Below are 23,292 nucleotides of genomic sequence, written 5' to 3' on the forward strand. Positions count from 1 at the left end.
TTTTGCTGTTCCATAACGACACACAGAAGAATGCAAAGCGTAATTTAAAAAAAGTTGCCATTGTTCCTGAATGTACAAATGTAAAAGGACAATGTACATAGATCCCACAAACACTATATTTATTGAAAGGATATCCTGAGTTTGATTGGAGGGAGGGAAAATGTAGAAAGAATTTCCCTCGGAATGTGTAGGAAACAATTTACAATGTTCATGTACTCTCAGCAATGGACAATTGTTACTTCTCTTTTTAAAAAAGACATCGGACTAAGATTTAAAGAGTTTTTATTTAACTAAAAATAGAGCTGTTTACACTTGGTCTTGGTCAAGGAAGAGTTCTTCACAGGCTGCACTGTTCTAGTTACTTAACAGAAGATGACATGGACTTTGGGAGGGGGAAGAAAAAGGAGGGAACTAAGGGAAAAATATAAACACATCAAAACGTCAATGATTTTGTCCATCCTACTACAATCACCTTGAACCATTACACATTGAAACACCAGAAATACCCACTTCAATTTGCACAATATTTAATGCCTCTATTGCAAGCTGTAATGCTTGGCAAATACCATCCAACATTTTACTGTTCTGATTTCCTGGCTCTTCATCAGACTAAAATTATTGCATTAGGAATGCAACCTAAAGCAAGATATGGTAGAATTTTTTTTTTTTAAGACTTGCATACTCAAACATAAATAGCACTGCAATACATTTCACAAAAATCCATTTACAAGCACATTTGCTTTTTTATTTATTTATTCACAGGATAGGAGCATATTTCAATTCCATGAAATTTTTTCACACTGTAATAGCAACTTGCATTTATATACACATATGGTGAGACACAGTGACATTAATAACCATTCCACAAACTGTGCAGATATGTGGAATTTATGTTATTTAATACACAGACTTCAGTTATGTGGAAAAACTAGAGAAGCTAGGATTGTTCTCCTGAGAGCATGGAAGGTCATGGGGAGATTTAGATGCATTAATAAATGAGGAGTTTTGATGGAGTGGTTAGGGCGAAACTTGCTACTGGCAGGAGGACCAATAACTAGAAGGTAATTGGTTTAAGGTAATTGGCAGTGAGTTATGGTGATCAGGAAGGCACTGCCTGAAAAGGTGGTGGAGGCTACTGGTAAATTTCAAAAGGTAACTGAATATATACTTGAAAAGATGAAATTTGCAGGGCTATGGGAAGGGACGGGGGAATGAGACTAATGGGACAAATCTCACAAAGAGCTGCACAGACATGATGGGCCGATTGGCATCCTTCTGTACTGCATGATTTTATATAGTTAGTATTTAAATTACCTAAATTTATTTTACTTTCTCATCCAATTTAAGGTATGTAAACCAGACTATGCCAGGTGATTTATTGATGACTCACATTCATAACATTGACTAAAAATTATTCATGACATTGGGAACCATCTGATCAGTAAGCTTGTGGGATGACCATCACCTTGCTCAGTTAATCAAAATAAAGTAAGAAAAAGTTAGAGACCACAAAAGAATCATTTAGCCTCTCAAGCTCATCCCTCGACTATTCAAGCATCCAACTCAATTTTGAACTCTGTCATAGCTTCCCCTATTTTATCTGGTACATAATTCCAAATATTGTACCACCCATTCCGCAATGAAATTACGTCCAATATCAGTTTCACATCAAAATTACAACATGGAAACAGCTGTTAATCACAAATGGCCTATATTGGTGGTTTTTTTAAATTATTCAGCCAGTGGCTCTTTTAGCATGCAATTTTATGTCATTTACACTTCAATAGCACTAAGTTCCCTATGACTTCTAACACAGACAAGGACAGCAGCTACAATCTGTGGGAACACCACCACCTATCCTGACTTGCTGATCTTTTGCTGGTTCAAGTATGCTAGAATTCTATACCTAACATCATTGTGGAACAGCATCATCACAAAGACTGCAGGTTCACCTCCTCTGGCAACTATGATGGGCAATAAGGGTGACCCTGTTGGCGTCATCCACATACTAAAAACAAATAATGGAAAAAAAAAATTTTTAAAAATACCCATACTTCAAATGTAATCACCCATATTCACTGACTTCAAGGAGGAAGTTGTATGGCCACTTGAGAGAAATACACTTGCAGGGCTACGGGGATCGAGCCAGGGAGTGGGACTAACGGCATAGCTCAGTGAAGGAACAGCGATATAGTTCCAAGTCAGAATGGTGCGAGGATTGGAGGGGAACTTGCAAGTGGTGGTGTTCCCATGTATCTGCTGTCCTTGTCCTTTTAGGTGGTAGAGCTCGCGGGTTTGGAAGGTGTTGTCGAAAGAGCCTTGGTGAGTTGCATTTATTAATTAATTAATTGAATTTTTAAATTCCAGCAGCTGCCGTGGTGGCATTCGAACCTGTATCCCCAGGGAATTAGCCTGGGCCTCTGGATTACTAGTCCAGTGGCATTGCCACTATGCCACCGTCTCCCCAGTTTATCCTCCACACGTGACCGTCTGAATTTCTTGTGCGTGCCCTGTTCACATCTATTCGCTGTGCTCTGCTCAATTCTGTTCTTACTGGCACACAGGGGCGTTTTTCAGCAGGGGTAACTAGATACTGATCAACAGCAGGAAGGCCAGTTGTTTTTTTTTTTAATTGTACACAGAGATCTGACAGCCAATCTGGAGCTGCTCAACTCCAGGAAAACACACCACTGCCATATTGGGCTTTATGATAGAATCTGTAATATTGCAATTCTACAACTTTCTTGTTTAAATTTGTTTTAAATTACAGTGCAGTGGAATTCATGTCAAGATCATCAGTTTCTATGTGAGCAGGCTGTAGCCAGATGCCACTTCCCACACAGTATATAGCATGGTGCCAAATGCAAGAGCTTCACCATCAAGCTGGTCAGTCTGGCTAACATAATAGACAGCAACAAGACACGAATCAATTGCTTCATGTCATAAAAATGATAGTAATAGTTGGCCCTTTGTGATGAATGACAGTATGTCAAATCTATTTCTAATTTATTTTATATTTTTCAGCACAGTATTTAATTGATTAATCACAGGTGGTTATATCATGGGACCAAGAGGATTTGAGTACAGGAGTAGTGAAGTCTTGCTTCAATTGTATAAAACCTTGGTTAGACTGCAGTTGGAGCACTGTGTGCAGTTTTGGTCCCTTTACCTTAGAAAGGATATTATTGCCATAGAGGGAGTGCAACAAAGGTTCACCAGACTTGTTCCCGGGATAGCGGGACTGTCCTATGAAGAGAGATTGGGGATACTGGGCCTGTATTCTCCAGAGTTTCAAAGAATGAGAGGTGATCTCATTGAAACCTACAAAATACTTAAACATACAGGGTAGATGCAGTTAAGATGTTACCCCTGGTTGGGGAGACTAGAAACAGGGGACACATTTCAAAATCAGAGGGAAGCCACTTAGGACAGAGATGAGGAGAAATTTCTTTACTCCGAGTTGTGAATCTTTGGAATTCTCTACCCCAGAGGGCTGTGGAACTTGAGTATGTTTAAAGCAGAGATTGACAGATTTCTAAATGCAAATGACATAAGGGGATATAAGGATAGTGTGGGAAAAAGGCATTGAAGTGGACGATCAGCCATGATCATATTGAATGGCGGGGCAGGCTCGATGGGCTGAATGGCCTACTCTTGCTCCAATGTTTCAACATTCCTAAATCATGTTGGTATAACTTTCTCTTGTTGAAAAGAGAATAAACAGATCCAATTGTCACCACAGTAAAATGCATTGTTCCTGTCCTCTTCCACATTCATTGTTAGTTGTTGGCAGCACACTTACTGTTTACTAATAAAAAAATAACTGCATGCTGTTTAAACAAAAATTTCCATAATGCACAAAGGTTAAAAGGCACTTACAATATATAGGAACCAAACAATTTTTCCTTATATTCTTATTATAGTTTTCTTATAGACCGACTAACCGATTGTTGGCTGTAAAGTTGGCTGCTAGTGACACAGTTGTCTCCCTCCTTTTAGTCAAGACTGGCACATCTATAATACTAGTACTGCGACCACTAGTAGGAACTGGAAAAGCTCTGGGCTCCTCATCCTGTCATTGGAGAAGAAACAAAGGGGGGAGGGGAAAAGAGAGAAACAGTAAACATAAATATTAGCATTTCAATAGTGGTTCTGAAATGAATTGCCTGCATTTGTATCAGGAAAACTTTGTCCTTTCTATATTATATTGTGAGGCCAGGAGCACGTGATGATAATCACATGATCTTCCTGGTTCTCATCAATACCAAATGTCTGGTCATCAAATGGTTAAAGTGTACAGTGGAATGATCTATACAAGACTTGGCTTTGCCTTCAAGTACCTTGTTTAATTGAGCATATGCAACATTACTAGGTTTAAAAATAGGAAAGACCACAGTGTAAGGTTCCCCCACCAAGCTGGACTGAGGGGCTGGAACCATGGGAAGCCCCTCGAACTGTATCGTTAATATTCTCAATTGCTGTAAATGTAAAACTGTAATTGACATGACAATTGTGAAACGGAAGGGTTGGGAAGAAACTCATGACATTATTGAAAGAAACTGATCTCTTTTGCAATGTTTGTATTTTTTCGTGCTGTTTGGAAACTGTTTGGCAATGTAATTTTTACAGATTTTTATGAATAAAGTATATTTTGGGAAAAAAAAAAATAGCTTTATTGCTTAATGTTGATTACAAGATTCTGTCCAAAGTCATAGCCAGTCGAGTCAAGTCTGCTCTGGAGCTGGTGATTCACCCCAATCAGACCTGTACTGTACCCGCAGGAAGATCTCTGATAGCCTCGCGCTACTCAGGGATACGATCGCCTACGTACGGGACAGGAGGGTGGACACCTGCCTCATCAGCCTGGACCAGGAGAAGGCTTTTGACAGGATATCGCACACCTACATGATGGACGTGCTTTCCAAAATGGGGTTTGGGGAGGGAATCTGCAATTGGATCCAACTGCTCTACACAAACATCAGTAGCGCAGTGTCAATCAACGGGTGGGAATCTGAAAGTTTCCCGATCAAATCTGGAGTCAGACAGGGCTGTCCTCTGTCCCCGGTCTTGTTTGTTTGCTGCATTGAACCCTTTGCTGAGTCTATTAGGAAGGATGCGAGCATAAGAGGGGTGACAATCCCAGGCAGCGGAGGCACTCAGGTCAAAACCTCCCTGTACATGGATGACGTCGCCGTCTTCTGCTCGGATCCGCTGTCCGTGCGCAGACTGATGAGCATCTGCGACCAGTTCGAACTGGCCTCGGGAGCCAAAGTTAACCACGGCAAGAGCGAGGCCATGTTCTTTGGGAACTGGGCTGACCGATCCTTTGTACCCTTCACCGTCAGGTCAGATTACCTGAAGGTGCTGGGGATATGGTTCGGAAGTGCCGGGGCGTGCACCAAAACATGGGAGGAGCGAGTAGCCAAGGTACGACAAAAGTTGGGCATGTGGGGGCAGCGATCTCTCTCCATTGTGGGTAAGAACCTGGTCATCAGGTGCGAGGCGCTCACGTTGTTGCTCTACGTGGCGCAGGTCTGGCCCATACCCCACTCCTGCGCCGTGGCAGTCACCAGAGCCATTTTCCGCTTCGTCTGGGGATCTAAAATGGACCGGGTCCGGAGGGACACGATGTTCAAATCTCTGGACATGGGCGGGAAAAATGTACCCAACGTGGCCCTCATCCTGATGACCACCTTCGTGTGCGGCTGCATCAAGCTATGTGTAGATCCCCAGTACGCAAACTCCAAGTGTCACTACGTGCTGAGATTCTATCTGTCCCCGGTGTTGCGAAGGATGGGCCTGGTCACATTGCCGCGGAACGCACCATGCAGTTGGGCGGCGCCGTACCACCTATCCTTCGTGGAGCAGTTTCTGCGGAAAAACACCTTTGACCACCGGTCCATCAGGCAGTGGGCTGCACGGAATGTCCTCAAGGCCCTACGGGAAAAGGAAACGGTGGATCCTGTCGGATGGTTCCCCGAGCAGACCGTCAAAGTCATTTGGCGGAATGCCTCATCACCAGAACTTTCAAACAAGCACCAAGACGTAGCTTGGCTGGTGGTGAGAAGGGCCCTCCCCGTCAGATCCTTCATGCACACCCGAAGTCTCGCCCCCTCCGCACAGTGCCCCCGCGTTGGCTGTGGTGGGGAAGAGACGGTCGCCCACCTCCTCCTGGAATGTGCCTTTGCAAAGCAGGTGTGGAAAGAGATGCAGTGGTTTTTGTCAAGGTTCATCCCAAGCAGCTCTGTAACACAGGAGTCTGTGCTCTACGGGCTGTTCCCAGGGACGCACACCGAGACAAACATCAACTGCTGCTGGAGGGCTATCAACTCGGTGAAAGACGCCCTTTGGTCTGCCCGAAACTTGCTGGTCTTCCAGCGCAAAGAGTTGTCCACCGCCGAATGTTGCAGACTGGCACATTCCAAGGTCCAGGACTACGTGCTGAGGGACGCACTAAAGCTTGGGGCAGCCGCAGCAAAGGCTCAATGGGGAAAGACCACAGTGTAAGGTTCCCCCACCAAGCTGGACTGAGGGGCTGGATCTATGGGAAACCCCTCGAACTGTATCGTTAATATTCTGAATTGCTGTAAATGTAAAACTGTAATTGACATGACAATTGTGAAACGGAAGGGTTGGGAAGAAACTCATGACAGTATTGAAGGAAACTGATCTCCCTTGCAATGTTTGTATTTTTTGGTGCTGTTTGGAAACTGTTTGGCAATGTAATTTTTACAGATTTTTATGAATAAAGTATATTTTGGAAAAAAAAATAGCTTTATTGAGGCCGGGGCGTGCACCAAAACCTGGGAGGAGCGAGTAGCCAAGGTACAACAAAAGTTGAGCATGTGGGGGCAGCGATCTCTCTCCATTGTGGGTAAGAACCTGGTCATCAGGTGCGAGGCACTCACCATACCCCATACCCCACTCCTGCGCTGTGGCGGTCACCCGAGCCATTTTCCGCTTCGTCTGGGGATCTAAAATGGACCGGGTCTGGAGGAACACTATGTTCAAACCTCTGGATAAGGGCGGGAAAAATGTACCCAACGTGGCCCTCATCCTGATGACCACCTTCGTGTGCGGCTACATCAAGCTGTGTGTAGACCTCCAGTACGCAAACTCCAAGTGTCACTACGTGCTGAGGTTCTATCTGTCCCCGGTGTTGCGAAGGATGAGCCTGGTCACATTGCCGCGGAACACTCCATGCAGTTGGACCGTGCTGTACCACCTATCCTTCGTGGAGCAGTTTCTGCGGAAAAACACCTTTGACCACCATTCCATCAGGCAGTGGTCTGCACGGAATGTCCTCAAGGCCCTACGGGAAAAGGAGATGGTGGATCCTGTTGGATGGTTCCCCGAGCAGACCGCCAAAGTCATCTGGCGGAATGCCTCATCGCCAGAACTTTCAAACAAGCACCAAGATGTAGCTTGGCTGGTGGTGAGAAGCGCCCACCCCTTCAGATCCTTCCTGCACACCCGAAGTCTCGCCCCCTCCGCACAATGCCCCCGCGGTGGCTGTGGTGGGGAAGAGACGGTTGCCCACGTACTCCTGAAATGTGTCTTTGCAAAGCAGGTGTGGAAAGAGATGCAGTGATTTTTGTCAAGGTTCATCCCAAGCAGCTCTGTAACACAGGAGTCTGTGCTCTATGGGCTGTTCCCAGGGACGCACACCGAGACAAACATCAACTGCTGCTGGAGGACTATCAATTCGGTGAAAGACGCCCTTTGGTCTGCCCGAAACTTGCTGGTCTTCCAGCGTAAAGAGTTGTCCACGGCCGAATGTTGCAGACTGGCACATTCCAAGGTCCAGGACTACGTGCTGAGGGACGCACTAAAGCTTGGGGCAGCCGCAGCAAAGGCTCAATGGGGAAAGACCACAGTGTAAGGTTCCCCCACCAAGCTGGACTGAGGGGCTGGATCCATGGGAAACCCCTCGAACTGTATCGGGAAAATTTTCATTTGCTGTAAAATGTAAAAATATAATTGGCATGACAAATGTGAAATGGAAGGGTTATGAGGCAACTCATGATTGTAATGAAGCAAACGGACCTCCTTTGCACTGTTTGTATTTTTTGACTTGGTGCTATTTGAAACTGGTAATGTAATTTTTACAGATTTTTATGAATAAAGTATATTTTGGAAATTTAAAAAAAATAGCTTTATCTTTTCATCATACTTTACTCAGGCAATTCCCATGCATCAGGCAGAGGAAGTACAACAGCATAGGATTACAGAGCACTGGATTGTTTTCTGAAGCACAAGGCATTCACATCATGAAAATGCAGACCGATATTCTCCTCAGGACTTTTGTTGTGTACAAAATGATGTCTGAATTAACACGTAAAACCAATACTCTTGTAAGAAGATAATGATGAAGGAGAGGCGGTGGTGTAGTGGTAATGTCACTGGACTAGTGGCCCAGAGGCCCATGCTAGTGCTCTGGGGACATGGGTTTGAATCCCACCACAGCAGGTGGTGAAATTTGAACTCAATTAATAAGATCTGGAACTAAAAAGCTAGTCTGATGGTGACCATGAAACTATTGCGGATTGTTGTAAAAACCCATCTGGTTCACCAACGTCTTTTAATGTCCTGGCCTACATGTGACTCCAGATCCACAGCAATGTGGTTGACTCTTAACTGCCTGCTGAGAATCAAGGGCAATTAGGGATGGGAAATAAATGCTGGCCTAGCCAGCAATGCCCACATCCCATGAACAAATAATAAACAAATGAGATGGACCCAGGTAACAATAGGCCCATTAGTTTGACATCAGTAATAGAAAATATGGTTGAGGGAATCATTAGGGATGCAATATGCAACTGCTTGAAGAGGGACATATTAGGGCCATCCAACATGGCTTCATAAAAATATGTTATGTCTTACTAATCCAATTGTATTTTTTGAAGAAATAACAAAGATAGTGGATGAGGGAAACCCAGTAGACATTGTCCACTTAGACTTCCAAAAAGCTTTTGATAAAGTGCTGCACACAAGGTTTCTCTACAAGATTAAAGCCACTGGTTTTCGTGGTAATTACTGAGCTGGATTGTGAACTGGCAGGCAGCTCGTAAGCAAAAACTAGTTATAGATGGATTTGGATCTGTTTGAAGACCAGTCATCAATGGTGTCCCACAGGGATTGGGGTTGGAACTTTTGGTCTTTACTATTTTTATTAATGATCTGGATGTGGGTATTGGAGGCACAACCTACAAGTTTTCAGACTCTATGAAGATCTGGGCTAGCGTTAGGGACTGTGGACGTGCTCGACTACTTCAGGTGGATTTTAGCATGTTCGGAGATTGGGCTCATGATTGGCAAATGACATTTAATTTGGATGGGTACAATGGTATGCATATAGGAATGGCAAATTCTCAACATTCAGGAGAAAGAAAGAAATCCAGGCTTCCTGGTGCCTAGATTCTCTAAAGGCACATGAACAATTCTGTGAAGTGATAACTAGAACAAATAGGGCGTCGGGGTGCATTCATAGGACAATTGATTATAAGACAAGGAATACTATGTTATTCTGGTACAAGACTTTGGTCAGGCCTCACTTGGAATACTGTGTCCGGTTTTGATCTCCTCAAAAGGCAGGTGATGGAGATTTTGTAAACAGTGTAAAAGAGGACCTCGAGAGTAATTCCCAGTACAAAGCATCTTAGTTATCAAGACAGGCACATTAGAGAAGCATAGACCTAAGGGTGATATGATTGAGGTGTACAAGATGATGAAAGGAATAGATTGTTGACAGTTTGTTACAATTAAATAGGTTAGGGAAAACCAGGGATCAGAATGTTAAGTTGTGTCAGGCCAGATCTAGGTTGGAAGTCAGGAGGCATGTCTTTTCTCAGAATAATTGACCTCTGCAACAGACGGTCGTCTTGTGCAGTGGACACTGATTTTCTCAATTCCCTCAAGCAAGAGCTCAACCGGTTTCTGGTTAGGGTGGACATCACCTCTTACAAAAGGTAGGTACTAGAGCAATTTTAGGACCAGAGTGATCTCCCAGTCTAGTTTCCATCACGTAGGCGGGTCAGAAAGGAATTTCCTAGATTCCTCCCCCGCCACCAATTGGCCTGGATTTATACCTGGTTTTTCACCTCTCCCAGGAGATCACATGGTTTAGGGTGTGGTGGAGAGTGTCAGTATTGCACAAGGTATCACAATTGTGTGGTACAGGTTGAATGATCCAAAGGATCTTCACCTGTCCATCACTATTCCTATGTTCCTTATAAACGCAATAAAGCATGACTATATTGTAGCATGACTCTCAAGCAAGTAGGCTGGTAAAGAACGAACAGAACAATTAACCTTCAAAGGCAGCCTGAAACACTTTGGGAACAGTTTAATGCCACAGCCACCTTATCTTCCTAATATGAACAAACAATTAACACAATCAGCAAAGTAGCATAATGGCACATTTTTCATGCTGTAACTACTAGGATGCTATGTTACTTACACCATTGTAGAGGACAACTACTGTAGTCAATTTCCATTATCACTTTCCTCTGGCAAGCCAACTCTATTTTGCCAGATGTACTTTAATATTGTACAAGGGCTAGTGAGGCTTATAATTTACTTTGATTTCATGTTAATTACTTCAAAAATTGAATTATTCCAAAATATATACACAACCAGATGGAGAACTTCCACAGTTAGTGCATCTCAGAGGATTTTTCTTTGGTGGAATGTGATTCTTTTATGGATGTTTTTTTCTCCCTAGAATATGTTCAGTGTCAAATAAAGAAGCAACTGAACTTTGCAACCTATGCATAATTACTTCAGACCAACAGCTAAAAAATTAGAGACATAAATCACACTATTTTAGGATGGTCTAATTATGTGACTTAATTCAACCAATTACTGACACAATTTGGTGGACAGTCTGGAGACAGAAGATCCAGCATTTCAAGCTTTCCATACATATCATGTATAACGTGAATTCCTCTCCTCCCACCGAGAACCACAATAAGACAAGAGTCAGTAATAACAAAGCTGCTATTGACTAAGATTTTCATTTTCTTGTCACTTGGCATTCACAAATACATTGCCTCTGTTTATTTTCCCTCTCATTTTTCAATGAGAAGTTGGAATGAAGCCAGAAAGGAAATTTTTCATTTAAATCAACAGTACTGGAGAAGCGAAGCAGAGCATAGCAGCAGCTTTAGCAGCTGACACGAATGAACTTGAATAGTGCTGGATCCGCCACTTCTGATGAAATTGCTTCACGAGTAGGGAAACCAAACTAACTCATCCACATCTAGCATGATCTCCCTTACTTCCAGTCCCAAAAAGAAGAATAGGCTTCTAACGGTATACAAGAGCACATATAGGGGAGGTGGTGGTGTAGTGATAATGTCACTGGACTAGTAATCCAGAGCCCAGGCTAATGCTCTCTGGGGACACAGGTTCAAATCCTACCACAGCAGATGTTGAAATTTGAATTTAATAAATCTGGAATTAAAAAAGCTGGTCTAGTGGTGACCATGAAACCAATGATTGTTGTAAAAACCCATCTGGTTCACTAGTGTTTTTTTAGGGAAGGTAATCTGCTGTCCTTACCTGGCCTACATGTAACTCCAGTCCCACAGCAATGTGATTGACTCTTAAATGCCCTCTGAAATGGCCTAGCAAGCCACTCAGTTCGAGGGCAATAAACGCGCCCACATCCCACAAAACAAATTAATTTTAAAAAAGGACAAATCTCTGCTCCCAGTCACATTACATACACCTAATCTTTCTCCTTTAATTGGACTTAGAAACAACTGAAAGTTCTGATTAGGACCAACAAACCACCAAGTGCTACCTGGTATACTTTGCGACAATCTAGCACTTAAAAAATGTCAAGTTAAAAGACAAGAACAGATATTTTAAGTAAAATTATTTTAAAATAGTTGAGTTGGTCCTTTTGGAAAAGAGGTCACTTTTGAGATGGTCCAATCAAAATCCTAAAGTTTATGAAGGTGAATGGCTATGATACAAGACTCAGATATCAGGACCTACAACTGGGGAAGTAATTAAAGATTTGGAGAGGCAGGGCAATACACTGGGTTTGTCAAAAAAGGGCAGGCTTTCAAGGCATTCTTTTTCTTGGGCTATTTTGAGGTCTACCATCTATTTTAAAATTATTTTCTTTATTCCAGCTCTTGAACAGCTGTTCAAAAAACACAGCAAGCCTAATTTTCTTGATGAGGTAAAAGGGATGAAACTCCATTTGGCCCCCAGAGCACTAAAGGACATTTAGCACATGGATCTGTACCCCAGGAAATGTTCAACACTTCAGGAAAGGGGAGATGGAAATGGATATCAATAAAACTGTAGAAACTTTATTTTTCCAGCTACATCACTGCGCAGGATTCTGAAAGACAGACACAATCTACCTTTAGTTCTCAAAGCCCAAAAGGTTTGGTTAATTTATAATTACCAGAACATTCCAAGTAGTTCTCTTCTCTGGGGATGTCTTGCTCAAACTGGACAGCTTTTTCCTCCCATCTGCAGAACTATCGAACAAAGCCAGGAAATCATCTGCTCTCTCTTCACTAAGGAGAGAGAAGGCAAGGGGCACAATTAATGCCTTTATTTCCTTCAGACACAGTAACATATTGAACGGGAAATTATATCAATCAATTCCTCAAATTCATTCATGTGGATACTGTGACCAAAAGCAAGCTGGACCTTCCTAAAAGTAACTGCTGACAGCTTGGACTTTACTGTAACTCTCCAGTATGATTTTTTTTTAAAAACATGATTAGAAATCAAGGGAGCAGAGAGGAAGAGGATTGGTACACGAGTGAAATAGATGAGGAAAACATTTTTTGATTTTTACCGAGTTGATGAGTGAACTCCTATCTGTCCACCGTTCACTGACCAAAGGTGTTACTGGCCTGTGTGCGGGCACACTGCCACCTACTGTCACTGATACAAACGCATAAGCGCCAATCTACATTCATTACAATAGGTAGATAGATGCAATGGTTTGCAGCTCCCTCTGGCTAAGCAACAAAATTTCAACATCAATGGATTTTGTTGCAAATTGGTTCCTCAAATACTTTTAAGAAAAAAATACATGACTAGGAAGTTAAATTTATCATTTAAATGTTTACGATCAAAGAAAGTGAAAATATTAGGCACACATAAAATAAAGGAACTCCCCATGATATAAAATCAGAGGGTTCACTGCTCTTCCAAAAGTAAAACTACTTTTTATCTCCATGTTCCCAGAACAGAGATGTCTACATATGCTGCAGGCTGCAAAAAAACTAATGGAGCCCCATTATTTTAGCCCCACAACAGGAATAGTTCATTTCAAAAATGTGCTAAGCAAGTCCCTCTCTGGCCAGGTACTATTGCATGTGATCCTAGCACTGAATGTGAAACAATCACCCACTGGGTTTTCTTTTTTTTTAAAAAAGTAGCCAACAGACTCCTCCAAATTTCTCAAGCTCCATGAAGATTTAAAAACTGAAAATCAATATTAAATTTTATGCTATTTCACACATCTATTGCAAACCTCCAAAAGATCATTATAACGACTAGTGGCAGGGCTATGCGATATAGTAGACCGATATTTCCATAAGGGAGGACAGAATCAGATTTGGCTACACGAGCCCACGGTCACTTGGCCTTCGCCACCCATGGTCCACACATCAGACTGTCATTTCAGAGAGGTACCAGAGGGCAGCTGACACTCCATCAATTATATTTAGCAGGCCACCAGCTACAGGTGAAGGAGAAAGTTGGACTGAGAAGCTCAGGAAAAAGTACTGCTTACATATTCAAATTTCCAGCATTCGTAGTATTTTGCTTTTGGATTAGTGAAACACCTTGAATTGGTCTACATTGTCCAGGCCCTTTGGATTCATGAAAACAACTCTCAGGTAGACACAAGAGATTATATAGCAGTAGAGAAGAAAAGGGAAGTTCCTCCCAGTGTCCTGACCAATATTTATCCCCCAACCAATATCATTAAAAACATATTTTCTGGTCATTATTTCATTACTTTTGTGGGATCTTGTGCACAAATTGGCTGCCGTATTTCCCTATAACAGTAACTACATTTCAAACAACTAATACTTCACTAGTTAGCATTTTGGGACGTCCTGAGGTTTTGAAAAGCACTATACAGATATAAGTTCTTTCCTGAAGGTATTGGTTCCTTCCTTGCTTGTGTACATGTTTGAGTAAAGTTCCGTACACATCTTTCGCTCTCCGTTATGTCCAGCAAGTGGTCATTTTAGACATCAGGTCCTTGCAGGCTACATGGCCTATGGGGAAGCGGGTGAAAAAGAGGTGTCCAATGAGATCAATGCTGTCCTCATCAAATATCTGGTCTTACACACATCTGGCAGGGATCAATGAAGAGTAATCAGAAGCAGCTGCTCCTCTCTAACACAAACAATAAGGCCTCTTGTACTGTTCTCACTGCCACTCCATGATCAGCAAAATCAGGCAGAACCCCAAACCAGTTTTTATTTATGAAAAAGTTATAGGCTTCCCGACGCTGAACAGAAGATATCTGGTTTTCCACAGTCTGATACTACTGTACTGAAAAGAATTCGAGTGACTCATTGCCTTGAGTTCCAAATGATTCTTAACCAGCAAGCACCATTGCTCTGTAGAGTGGAAATTTTAAAAAAACATGCTTTAAATCCAAAATCAAAACAAAAGATTCTGGAAATACAGTACAGGTCTTCCGGCAGAAGATAAAGTAAAATGTTAAGTTGAGAACATTCGCCAAACCTCTCACTCTGATCGAGAACTTCATTGACTTCTAAGAATTTTAGAAATTCATTATTTCTGAACTACTTTAATTCCAAAGCACAGAATCATAGATTTGAAATCGAGCAGTATGATTTTGAACCCTCACCAATCCCTGAAGGTGATGGATCATGCTCGGCTATGGTGCCACAAGCAGCCAAGCCAATCTTGCCGTCAATCAATCTTGACAGCATTTCCAGCATGGATCAATAGATAGAGATCAGCAGGAAAAAAACCCCAATTGACCTTTCATCTCTCTAACTCACCTGTTGCCACCTTCGTCTTTTTTTTATTTTGCTCAAAAGACTTTAGAAATAAACACAGCCCTCAAGTGCTCCAAATTATTCTTAACATTCTTTTTCTGTTACATAATTTGAGGCATTCAGATTTACGAAACCTTCTCAGAACTTAGTGCATCAATAATTTGGACGACATGGTAGCTCCATTTCTAAATCTGATATGCAGAGGTATTTAGGTTGCGAGTTTCAGTAATATAATCCTTGGAGGCATGGTTTTAAGAAGAAAATCTGGTGGGTACTCCAGACTAGCAAAAGTTTGACTCCAGTGATTTAATGCATTGAGTTCCAAATGATTCTTAACTGCCAAGCACCACTGCTCTGCACAGTGCAGATTAAAATAAAACATGCTTTAAATCTGAAATCAAAACAAAAGATTCTAGAAATACAGAGCAGGTTTGGCTGGCAGAAGACAGATTAACATTTTAAGTTGAGAACATTCATCAAACCTTTCTCACTCTTATCTACAAAATTTCATTAATTTCTAACTATCCCTCACCTTCATTTGTTCCATCTCTGAATCTTTCCCTCTCTTTCTGAATCTCTCCCGCTCTCTATCTTCCCCCTACATCTCTGTTTTTGGGCTTTCAATAGACATCTATTTCTAGCTCACTGACTCCCACAAATTATGTTTTTCACATCATATCTCTCATAACTTATTGCATTTTGAGTTTCTTTGGGCTGAATTTTCCTAACCCTTTAGAGACGGGCTGGGAGGCGGGAGGGTTGGCAATATGGTCGGCGAAGGCACGGGAGGGGAACACATCTTCCCACCATCATGGCATATTGCCAGCGGCAGGAACCTGGGCAGCCAATTGAGCGGCCAATTCAGGGCCACTTCCCACCTCCGTGGGCATTTTACCCATGTAGGGAAGGCCCACGGCTGCATGGGGACCACCTCCCAGCGGGTTTGTTGGGAGCCTCCTTGATGAGCACTCCATGGCCCACGGAGGTGCCCAACATTGACAATGGCCATCCCCACTAAGTGCCAGTGGCGCAGTATGAAGACCCCTACCCCAACCCACCCACCCCAATCACCGGGGCCTGTCTGCCTGCCTGAACCTGGCTTTCCCCAACCAAACTCACCATTCTTTGAGGGGACCTTACCTCTTGAACGGCCTCTCCCTGGTGATGTAGCCTCAGCAAAGGCCACCACTAGCGATGGCACTGCTGAGACTGCTGACCCTCTTAGACTGGGCCAGCAGTTCTTGGAGGCAGGCCTCTGTCCTCAATAGGACAGTGGCCCCAGCGCCAGGCTCTTAATTGGCTGCCACAGGCAAAATGCCACCCCAAGGTCCCGCCGGAGCAGGGTCATCTCCTACTTTCAGTCCTGGCAGTGACACTTGACCATCAGCCCCTTGTGACCCAGTTTCTCCATTTCCATTAGATTTTCTCTGATCACTCTACTTTCCGACAGCTTTTGCTTCTCTGTTCCCCCACCAAGATTTTCCCTTCAGTGGTCAACTGGATCGCTCTTGATCATGTCTACCTTATTTTCTGGGCATTTGCTCTTACCACAATATCATTCCCCCCGTTATCACCTTTCACCCACCACTGCCTTCACATATACCAGTTCATCTTCCACCATCTACATTACAATCCCACCACCAAATAAGTTTGGTCATCCTTTCCCCACTTTCTGGAGGGACCATTTATGCCATTATTCATTCATTCATACAATCACAGGTGCTAGAACATCTCACAATTTGCCACCTCCCTCATCATTGCTCAGTTCCCCAAGAATTCCTTCCACTTGAAACAGAAATTCATGTGTATTTCTTCCATCCTAATTTACTATATTCACTGCTCACAGTAGGATTTCCTCTCCACTGGACAGACCAAACACAGATTAGCTCTCTGCTTTGCTGAATACCTCCATTTTGTCAAAGAGCTGATTCTGGCCTTCCTTGGGCTCACCACTTGAATTCTCCCTCTCGTACTCACTCTGACTTCTCCAGCATTAATCTCAGACATTGTTCCATAGAAGTTAGCTTCAACAAACAATATCTAATTTTCATGCTGGTAACCCCCTGAACAATTATTTAATACCTTAGCGACATGCTCCGTTTTCTGCATAGCACATATCATTCCCCCCGTTATCACCTTTCACCCACCACTGCCTTCACAGATACCAGTTCATCTTCCACCATCTACATTACAATCCCACCACCAAATAAGTTTGGTGGTGTAAGCTGGTGATGTAAGGAGGTTTTGTCAATGGCAGGAGGGGAGACAGGTTAACATAGAAACATAGAAAAATAGGAGCAGGAGTAGGCCATTTGGCCCTTCGAGCCTGCACCACCCTTCAACATGATCATGGCTGATCATCCAAACTCTGTGCCCTGTTCCCACTTTCTCCCCGTATCCGTTGCTCCCTTTAGCCCTAAGTACTAATATCTAACTCTTTCTTGAATATATTTAATGATTTGGCCTCAACTGCTTTCTGTGGTAGAGAATTTCACAGGTTCCCCACTCTCTGGGTGAAGAAATCCCTCATCTCAGTCCTAAATGGCTTACCCCGTATCCTTAAACTGTGACCCCCTGGTTTTGGACTCCCCCGCCATCGGGAACATCCTTCCTGCATCTAGTCTGTCCAGTCCTGTTAGAATTTTGTAGTTTCTATGAGATCCCCTCTCATTCTTCTAAACTCTAGCGAATACAAGTTTAATCGACCCAATCTCTCTTCATACGTCAGTTCCGCCATCCCAGGAATCAGTCTGATGAACCTTCGCTGCACTCCCTCTATAGCAAGAACATCCTTCCTCAGATAAGGAGACCAAAACTGCACACAATACTCCAGATGTGGTCTCACCAAGGCCTTGTATAATTGCAGCAAGACATCCTTGCTCCTGTACTCGAATCCTCTCACTATGAAGGCCAACATACCATTTGCCTTCTTAACTGCCTTGGATAACGCGGGATATTGTGAGCCTAGTCAAAAAGAAAAAGGAAGCGTTCGTAAGGGCTGGAAGGCTAGGAACAGACGAATCCCTTGAGGAATATAAAGACAGTAGGAAGGAACTTAAGCAAGGAGTCAGGAGGGCTAAAAGGGGTCACGAAAAGTCATTGGCAAACAGGATTAAGGATAATCCCAAGGCTTTTTATAAGTATATAAAGAGCAAGAGGGTAACCAGGGAAAGGGTTGGCCCACTCAAGGACAGAGAAGGGAATCTATGTGTGGAGCCAGAGGAAATGGGCGAGGTACTAAAGGAGTACTTTGCATCAGTATTCACCAAAGAGAAGGACTTGGTGGATGATGAGTCTAGGGAAGGGAGTGTAGATAGTCTCAGTCATCTCATTATCAAAAAGGAGGTGGTGTTGGGTGTCTTGCAAAGCATTAAGGTAGATACGTCCCCATGGCCTGATGGGATCTACCCCAGAATACTAAGGGAGGCAAGGGAAGAAATTGCTGGGGCCTTGACAGAAATCTTTGCATCCTCATTCGCTGCAGTTGAGGTCCCAGAGGATTGGAGAATAGCCAATGTTGTTTCTTTGTTTAAGAAGGGTAGCAAGGATAATCCAGGAAATTATAGTCTGGTGAGCCTTACGTCAGTGGTAGGGAAATTATTAGAGAGGATTCTTCGGGACTGGAATTACTTCCATTTGGAAACAAACGAACTTATTAGCGAGAGGCAGCATGGTTTTGTGAAGGGGAGGTCTCACTAATTTGATTGTCACTTCCTCAAAAAACTCAAAGATGATTGATGAAGGAAGGGCAGTGGATGTTATCTATATGGACCTCAGTAAAGCCTTTGACAAGGTCCCTCATGGCAGACTGGTACAAAAGGTGAAGTCACACGGGATCAGAGGTGAGCTGGCAAGATGGATACAGAACTGACTCAGTCATAGAAGACAGAGGGTAGCAGCGGAAGGGTACTTTTCTGAATGGAAGGCTGTGACTAGTGGTGTTCTGCAGGGATCAGTGCTGGGACCTTTGCTGTTTGTATTATATATAAATGATTTGGAGGAAAATGTAGCTGGTCTGATTAGTAAGTTTGCGGACGACACAAAGGTTGGTGGAGTTGCAGATAATGATGAGGATTGTCAGAGGATACAGCAGGATATAGATCGGTTGGAGACTTGGGCGGAGAAATGGCAGGTGGAGTTTAATCCGGACAAATGTGAGGTAATGCATTTTGGAAGGTATAATGCAGGTGGGAGGTATACAGTAAATGGCAGAACCCTTAGGAGTATTGACAGGCAGAGAGATCTGGGCGTACAGGTCCACAGGTCACTGAAAGTGGCAACGCAGGTGGATAAGGTAGTCAAGAAGGCATACGGCATGCTTATCTTCCTCGGTCAGGGCATAGAGTATAAAAATTGGCAAGTCATGCTGCAGCTGTACAGAACTTTAGTTAGGCCACACTTAGAATATTGCGTGCAATTCTGGTCGCCACACTACCAGAAGGACGTGGAGGCTTTGGAGAGGGTACAGAGGAGGTTTACCAGGATGTTGCCTGGTCTGGAGGGCATTAGCTATGAGGAGAGGTTGGATAAACTTGAATTGTTTTCACTGGAATGACGGAGGTGGAGGGACGACATGATAGAGGTTTACAAAGTTATGAGCAGCATGGACAGAGTGGATAGTCAGAAGCTTTTTCCCAGGGTGGAAGAGTCAGCTACTCGGGGACATAGATTTAAGGTGAGAGGGGCAAAGTTTAGAGGGGATGTGCGAGGCAAGTTCTTTACACAGAGGGTGGTGAGTGCCTGGAACTTGCTGCCGGGGGAGGTGGTGGAAGCAGGTACAATAGCGACGTTTAAGAGGCATCTTGACAAATACATGAACAGGATGGGAATAGAGGGATACGGTCCCCGGAAGAGCAGAAGGTTTTAGTTTAGGCAGGCATCAAGATTCACGCAGGCTTGGAGGGCCAAATGGCCTGTTCCTGTGCCGTACTGTTCTTTGTTGCACCTGCATACTTACTTTCAGCGACTGGTGTACATTTGGGATCACAGCTCTGGTGGAGGCCTCAACCCATGCTTTAAATAAACTTCATCTCAGTTTTATTCTAAAATAAAATTACCCTCATTTTTGAGAAAAAATGTGCAAGCCCCAACTCCAATAGTTCTTCTGACCCTTAAAAAAGTTCAGACAGATAATTAAGTGTGGGACTACAGGTAATTGAGGTCCTACTTTCAATCTAGTGGCATGCATTGAACTTTACTGAGGTCACACAGAAGAAATTGGCTGGACGGAGGCTGCAGGTGAACGAGAAGATTATGGAACAATAGGACAAAACTGTGGATCAATGGTATCCAGATAGAACTTGATCAGTTCCAATTTATTTTTATTTTTTTTTATTTAGAGATACAGCACTGAAACAGGCCCTTCGGCCCACCGAGTCTGTGCTGACCATTAACCACCCATTTATACTAATCCTACATTAATCTCATATTCCTACCACAACCCCACAATTCCCCTACCACCTACCTATACTAGGGGCAATTTACCTATCAATCTGCAAGTTTGGGAGGAAACCGGAGCACCGGGCGAAAACCACGCGGTCACAGGGAGAACTTGCAAACTCCGCACAGGCAGTACCCAGAATTGAACCCAGGTCGCTGGAGCTGTGAGGCTGTGGTGCTAACCACTGCCTGGTTGGGAAACAAATGAATTTATTTTGTAATATATACACGCACCATTTATTTAACTCAGTTTGGTTAGCATGGTTATAACTGAATTCCACTGTTCACACTGAATTGCTGAACATCTGTCTCATTTCCCTCAATTAGACAATCAACAAAATCTCACTTTGGCTGTCTTTAAAGTAGCATCACTTCCCCTGACACTGTCTGCAAGGTTGACAAAACAGAGATTTAACTTTCTGTTCTTGTTTTATATCATTTATTCCTTCCTTTGCATATATTCTGTAGATGTTGGCAAATGTTATTTGATGTCCTTGTTGGAATTACAAAAGCTCATCTTTCCTACCCAGCCCCATTTTTTGCTCCATTTAAAGCATGTACATCAACACATAGGTAGCAAGTATATTATTACTATCCTTCCAACATCTCCCACTGCTGGATAAGTTGCCATAACCTTCCAATCCTCCTTAGATAAAGGGATGGTGCCAGAGCACTGGAGAAATGCAAATATTATATCCCTGTTCAAAAAAAGTATAAAGGATAAGCTCAGCAACTACAGGCCACTCAGTGGTGAGATAGCTTTCAGAAACAATAATCCAGGACAGTCACTTGGACAAATGTGGATTAATTAGGGAAAGCCAGCACGATTTGAAATCATGTTTAATTAACTTGATAGTTTTTTGATGAGTTAACAGAGAGGGTTGATGAGGGGTACATGGACTTCCAGAAGGCGTTTGATTGTTATGTGGCACTTTATCATGGAAAGAGACAGTGGCAGCATGGATACAAAGCAACAGGAAACAACAGTCGTTCTTTGGATTGGAGGAAGGTATGTAGTGCGTTCTCCCAGGGGTTAGTATTGGTACCACTGTTTTTCTTAATATATATTAATGAGCTACATTTGAGGTGTGCAGGGCCCAATTTCAAAATTTGCAGATGATACTAAACTTGGAAGTATTGTGAACTGTGAGGACGATAGTGATGGAATCCAAGAGGACATAGACAGGCTAGTGGAATGGGCAGACACGTGGCAGATGGAATTTAATGCATAGAGATGTGAAGTGATACATTTTGATAGGAAGAATGAGGAGAGGCAATATATAATAAAGGATACAATTCTAAAGGGAAGCAGAGGGACTGGGGATATACGTTCACAAATCATTGAAGGTAGCATTGCAGATTGAGAAAGTGGTAAATAAGGCATACAAGATCCTGGGCTGTATAAATAGAGGCATAAAGTACAAAAGCAAGAAAGTGATGGTGAATCTTTACAAAACACTGGTTCAGCCAGACTAGAGTACTGTGTCCAATTCTGAGCACCACACTTTAGAATGTGAAGGCATTAGCGAGGGCGCAGAAAGATTTATGAGAATGGTTCCCGGGATGGGGGACTTCAGGAACATGGATAGTTTGACAAAGCTAATCCTTTTTCCTTAAAAAAGAGAAGGCTGCAAGGTAATTTGATAGAGGTGTTCAAAGTCATGAGGGATCTGGACAGAGTAGATAGGAAGAAACTGTTCCCACTGGCAGAACGGTAGTGAACCAGAGAACACCGTTTAAGGTGAATGGCAAAAGAACCAAAGCAACATGAGGAAAGACTTTTTTGATGCAGCGTATGGTTAGGATTTGGAATGCACGGCTCAAGAGTCTGGTAGAGGTGGATTCAATCACAGCTTTCAAAAGGGAATTGGGTAATTATCTGAAGAGAAAGAAATTTGCAGGACTGGGGAGTGAGACTAGCTGAGTTGGGACTTGCAGGGAGCCAGCCCCTCCTTCTGTGCTGTAATCATTCTATGATTCCAAGTTCCAGTCAGCACAAATAAAACCAATGTGGGGCTAGCAGGAGGCAGGCCCTGTCCTGTCAGCCTGGGAATATCACTGCAGCTGCTGCCTTCACTTCCAATGCCTCACCATAAACAGCAGGGGCAGGGGGGTGGGGGAAGTGATGAAAGGGGGTTATGTATATGCTTCCATCTTTCAGAAACTCTTGGAAAGCAGGGAAATGATACTGGGGCATTTAATTCTGACCTAATCAAAATGTTGCTTAGTGTTTTAGCATAGCTATTAGTGAATTAATTTGCAAGAATTCCTTCATATTCACTGAAACACAGATCTGCTTCAGTTTTCAGTGATGTAAATTAACTACATTACCTTAATGTGGCATTGGCTTGCTGGTTGACTTGCGTGGTACTGTTCGACCTTTGTAAATTGTTAATGGCCCGAGAACCACTGCCAATGAGGTTTCCAAGCCCAGCATCACCCTGTAGAGAGGCAAACAACCTTGGCATAACTTTTGCATGGGACAGTTCTCATTCTCTCTGCTTCTCTCACATGTATGGATTTACACATACACACACAATACAATTTCCCAGTCAGACCGAAGAAACCAAGAACTTTTTCTGGGATAATTTTCCTCACTTGTGTAAATACTTCTGAAGCACTATAGAACACTTCTAACTTTGCAAATTTTGCACTTCCACAATTTGAGTTCTATTGCTGATTTTAGGAGTGAACAGAGGAAGAATACTGCCAGTACTGACAACTACCGCAATCAATCCGACAGGGACAGTAGTACTAACCGCATCCAACCCTTGCCAAATGGTTTAATGAACATACCAGACACTAGAAAGATTCAGCCTGATGAACAATCAGA

The 23,292-nt window shown here is 43.0% G+C and overlaps 1 protein-coding gene across 1 annotated transcript in view; it reads right to left on the reverse strand.

The window, feature by feature from the left end:
- The window catches only part of cep131 (centrosomal protein 131), a 149,118-nt gene that overhangs the window by 113,811 nt on the left and 12,015 nt on the right, over window positions 1-23,292 (reverse strand). The window contains 3 exon segments of the mRNA XM_068058421.1: window positions 3,945-4,072; window positions 12,425-12,539; window positions 22,791-22,900. Coding sequence (XP_067914522.1) covers window positions 3,945-4,072; window positions 12,425-12,539; window positions 22,791-22,900 — 353 coding nt within the window.

Source organism: Heterodontus francisci, chromosome 26 (genome assembly GCF_036365525.1).
Source record: "Heterodontus francisci isolate sHetFra1 chromosome 26, sHetFra1.hap1, whole genome shotgun sequence".
NCBI classification, from domain to species: Eukaryota; Metazoa; Chordata; class Chondrichthyes; order Heterodontiformes; family Heterodontidae; genus Heterodontus; species Heterodontus francisci.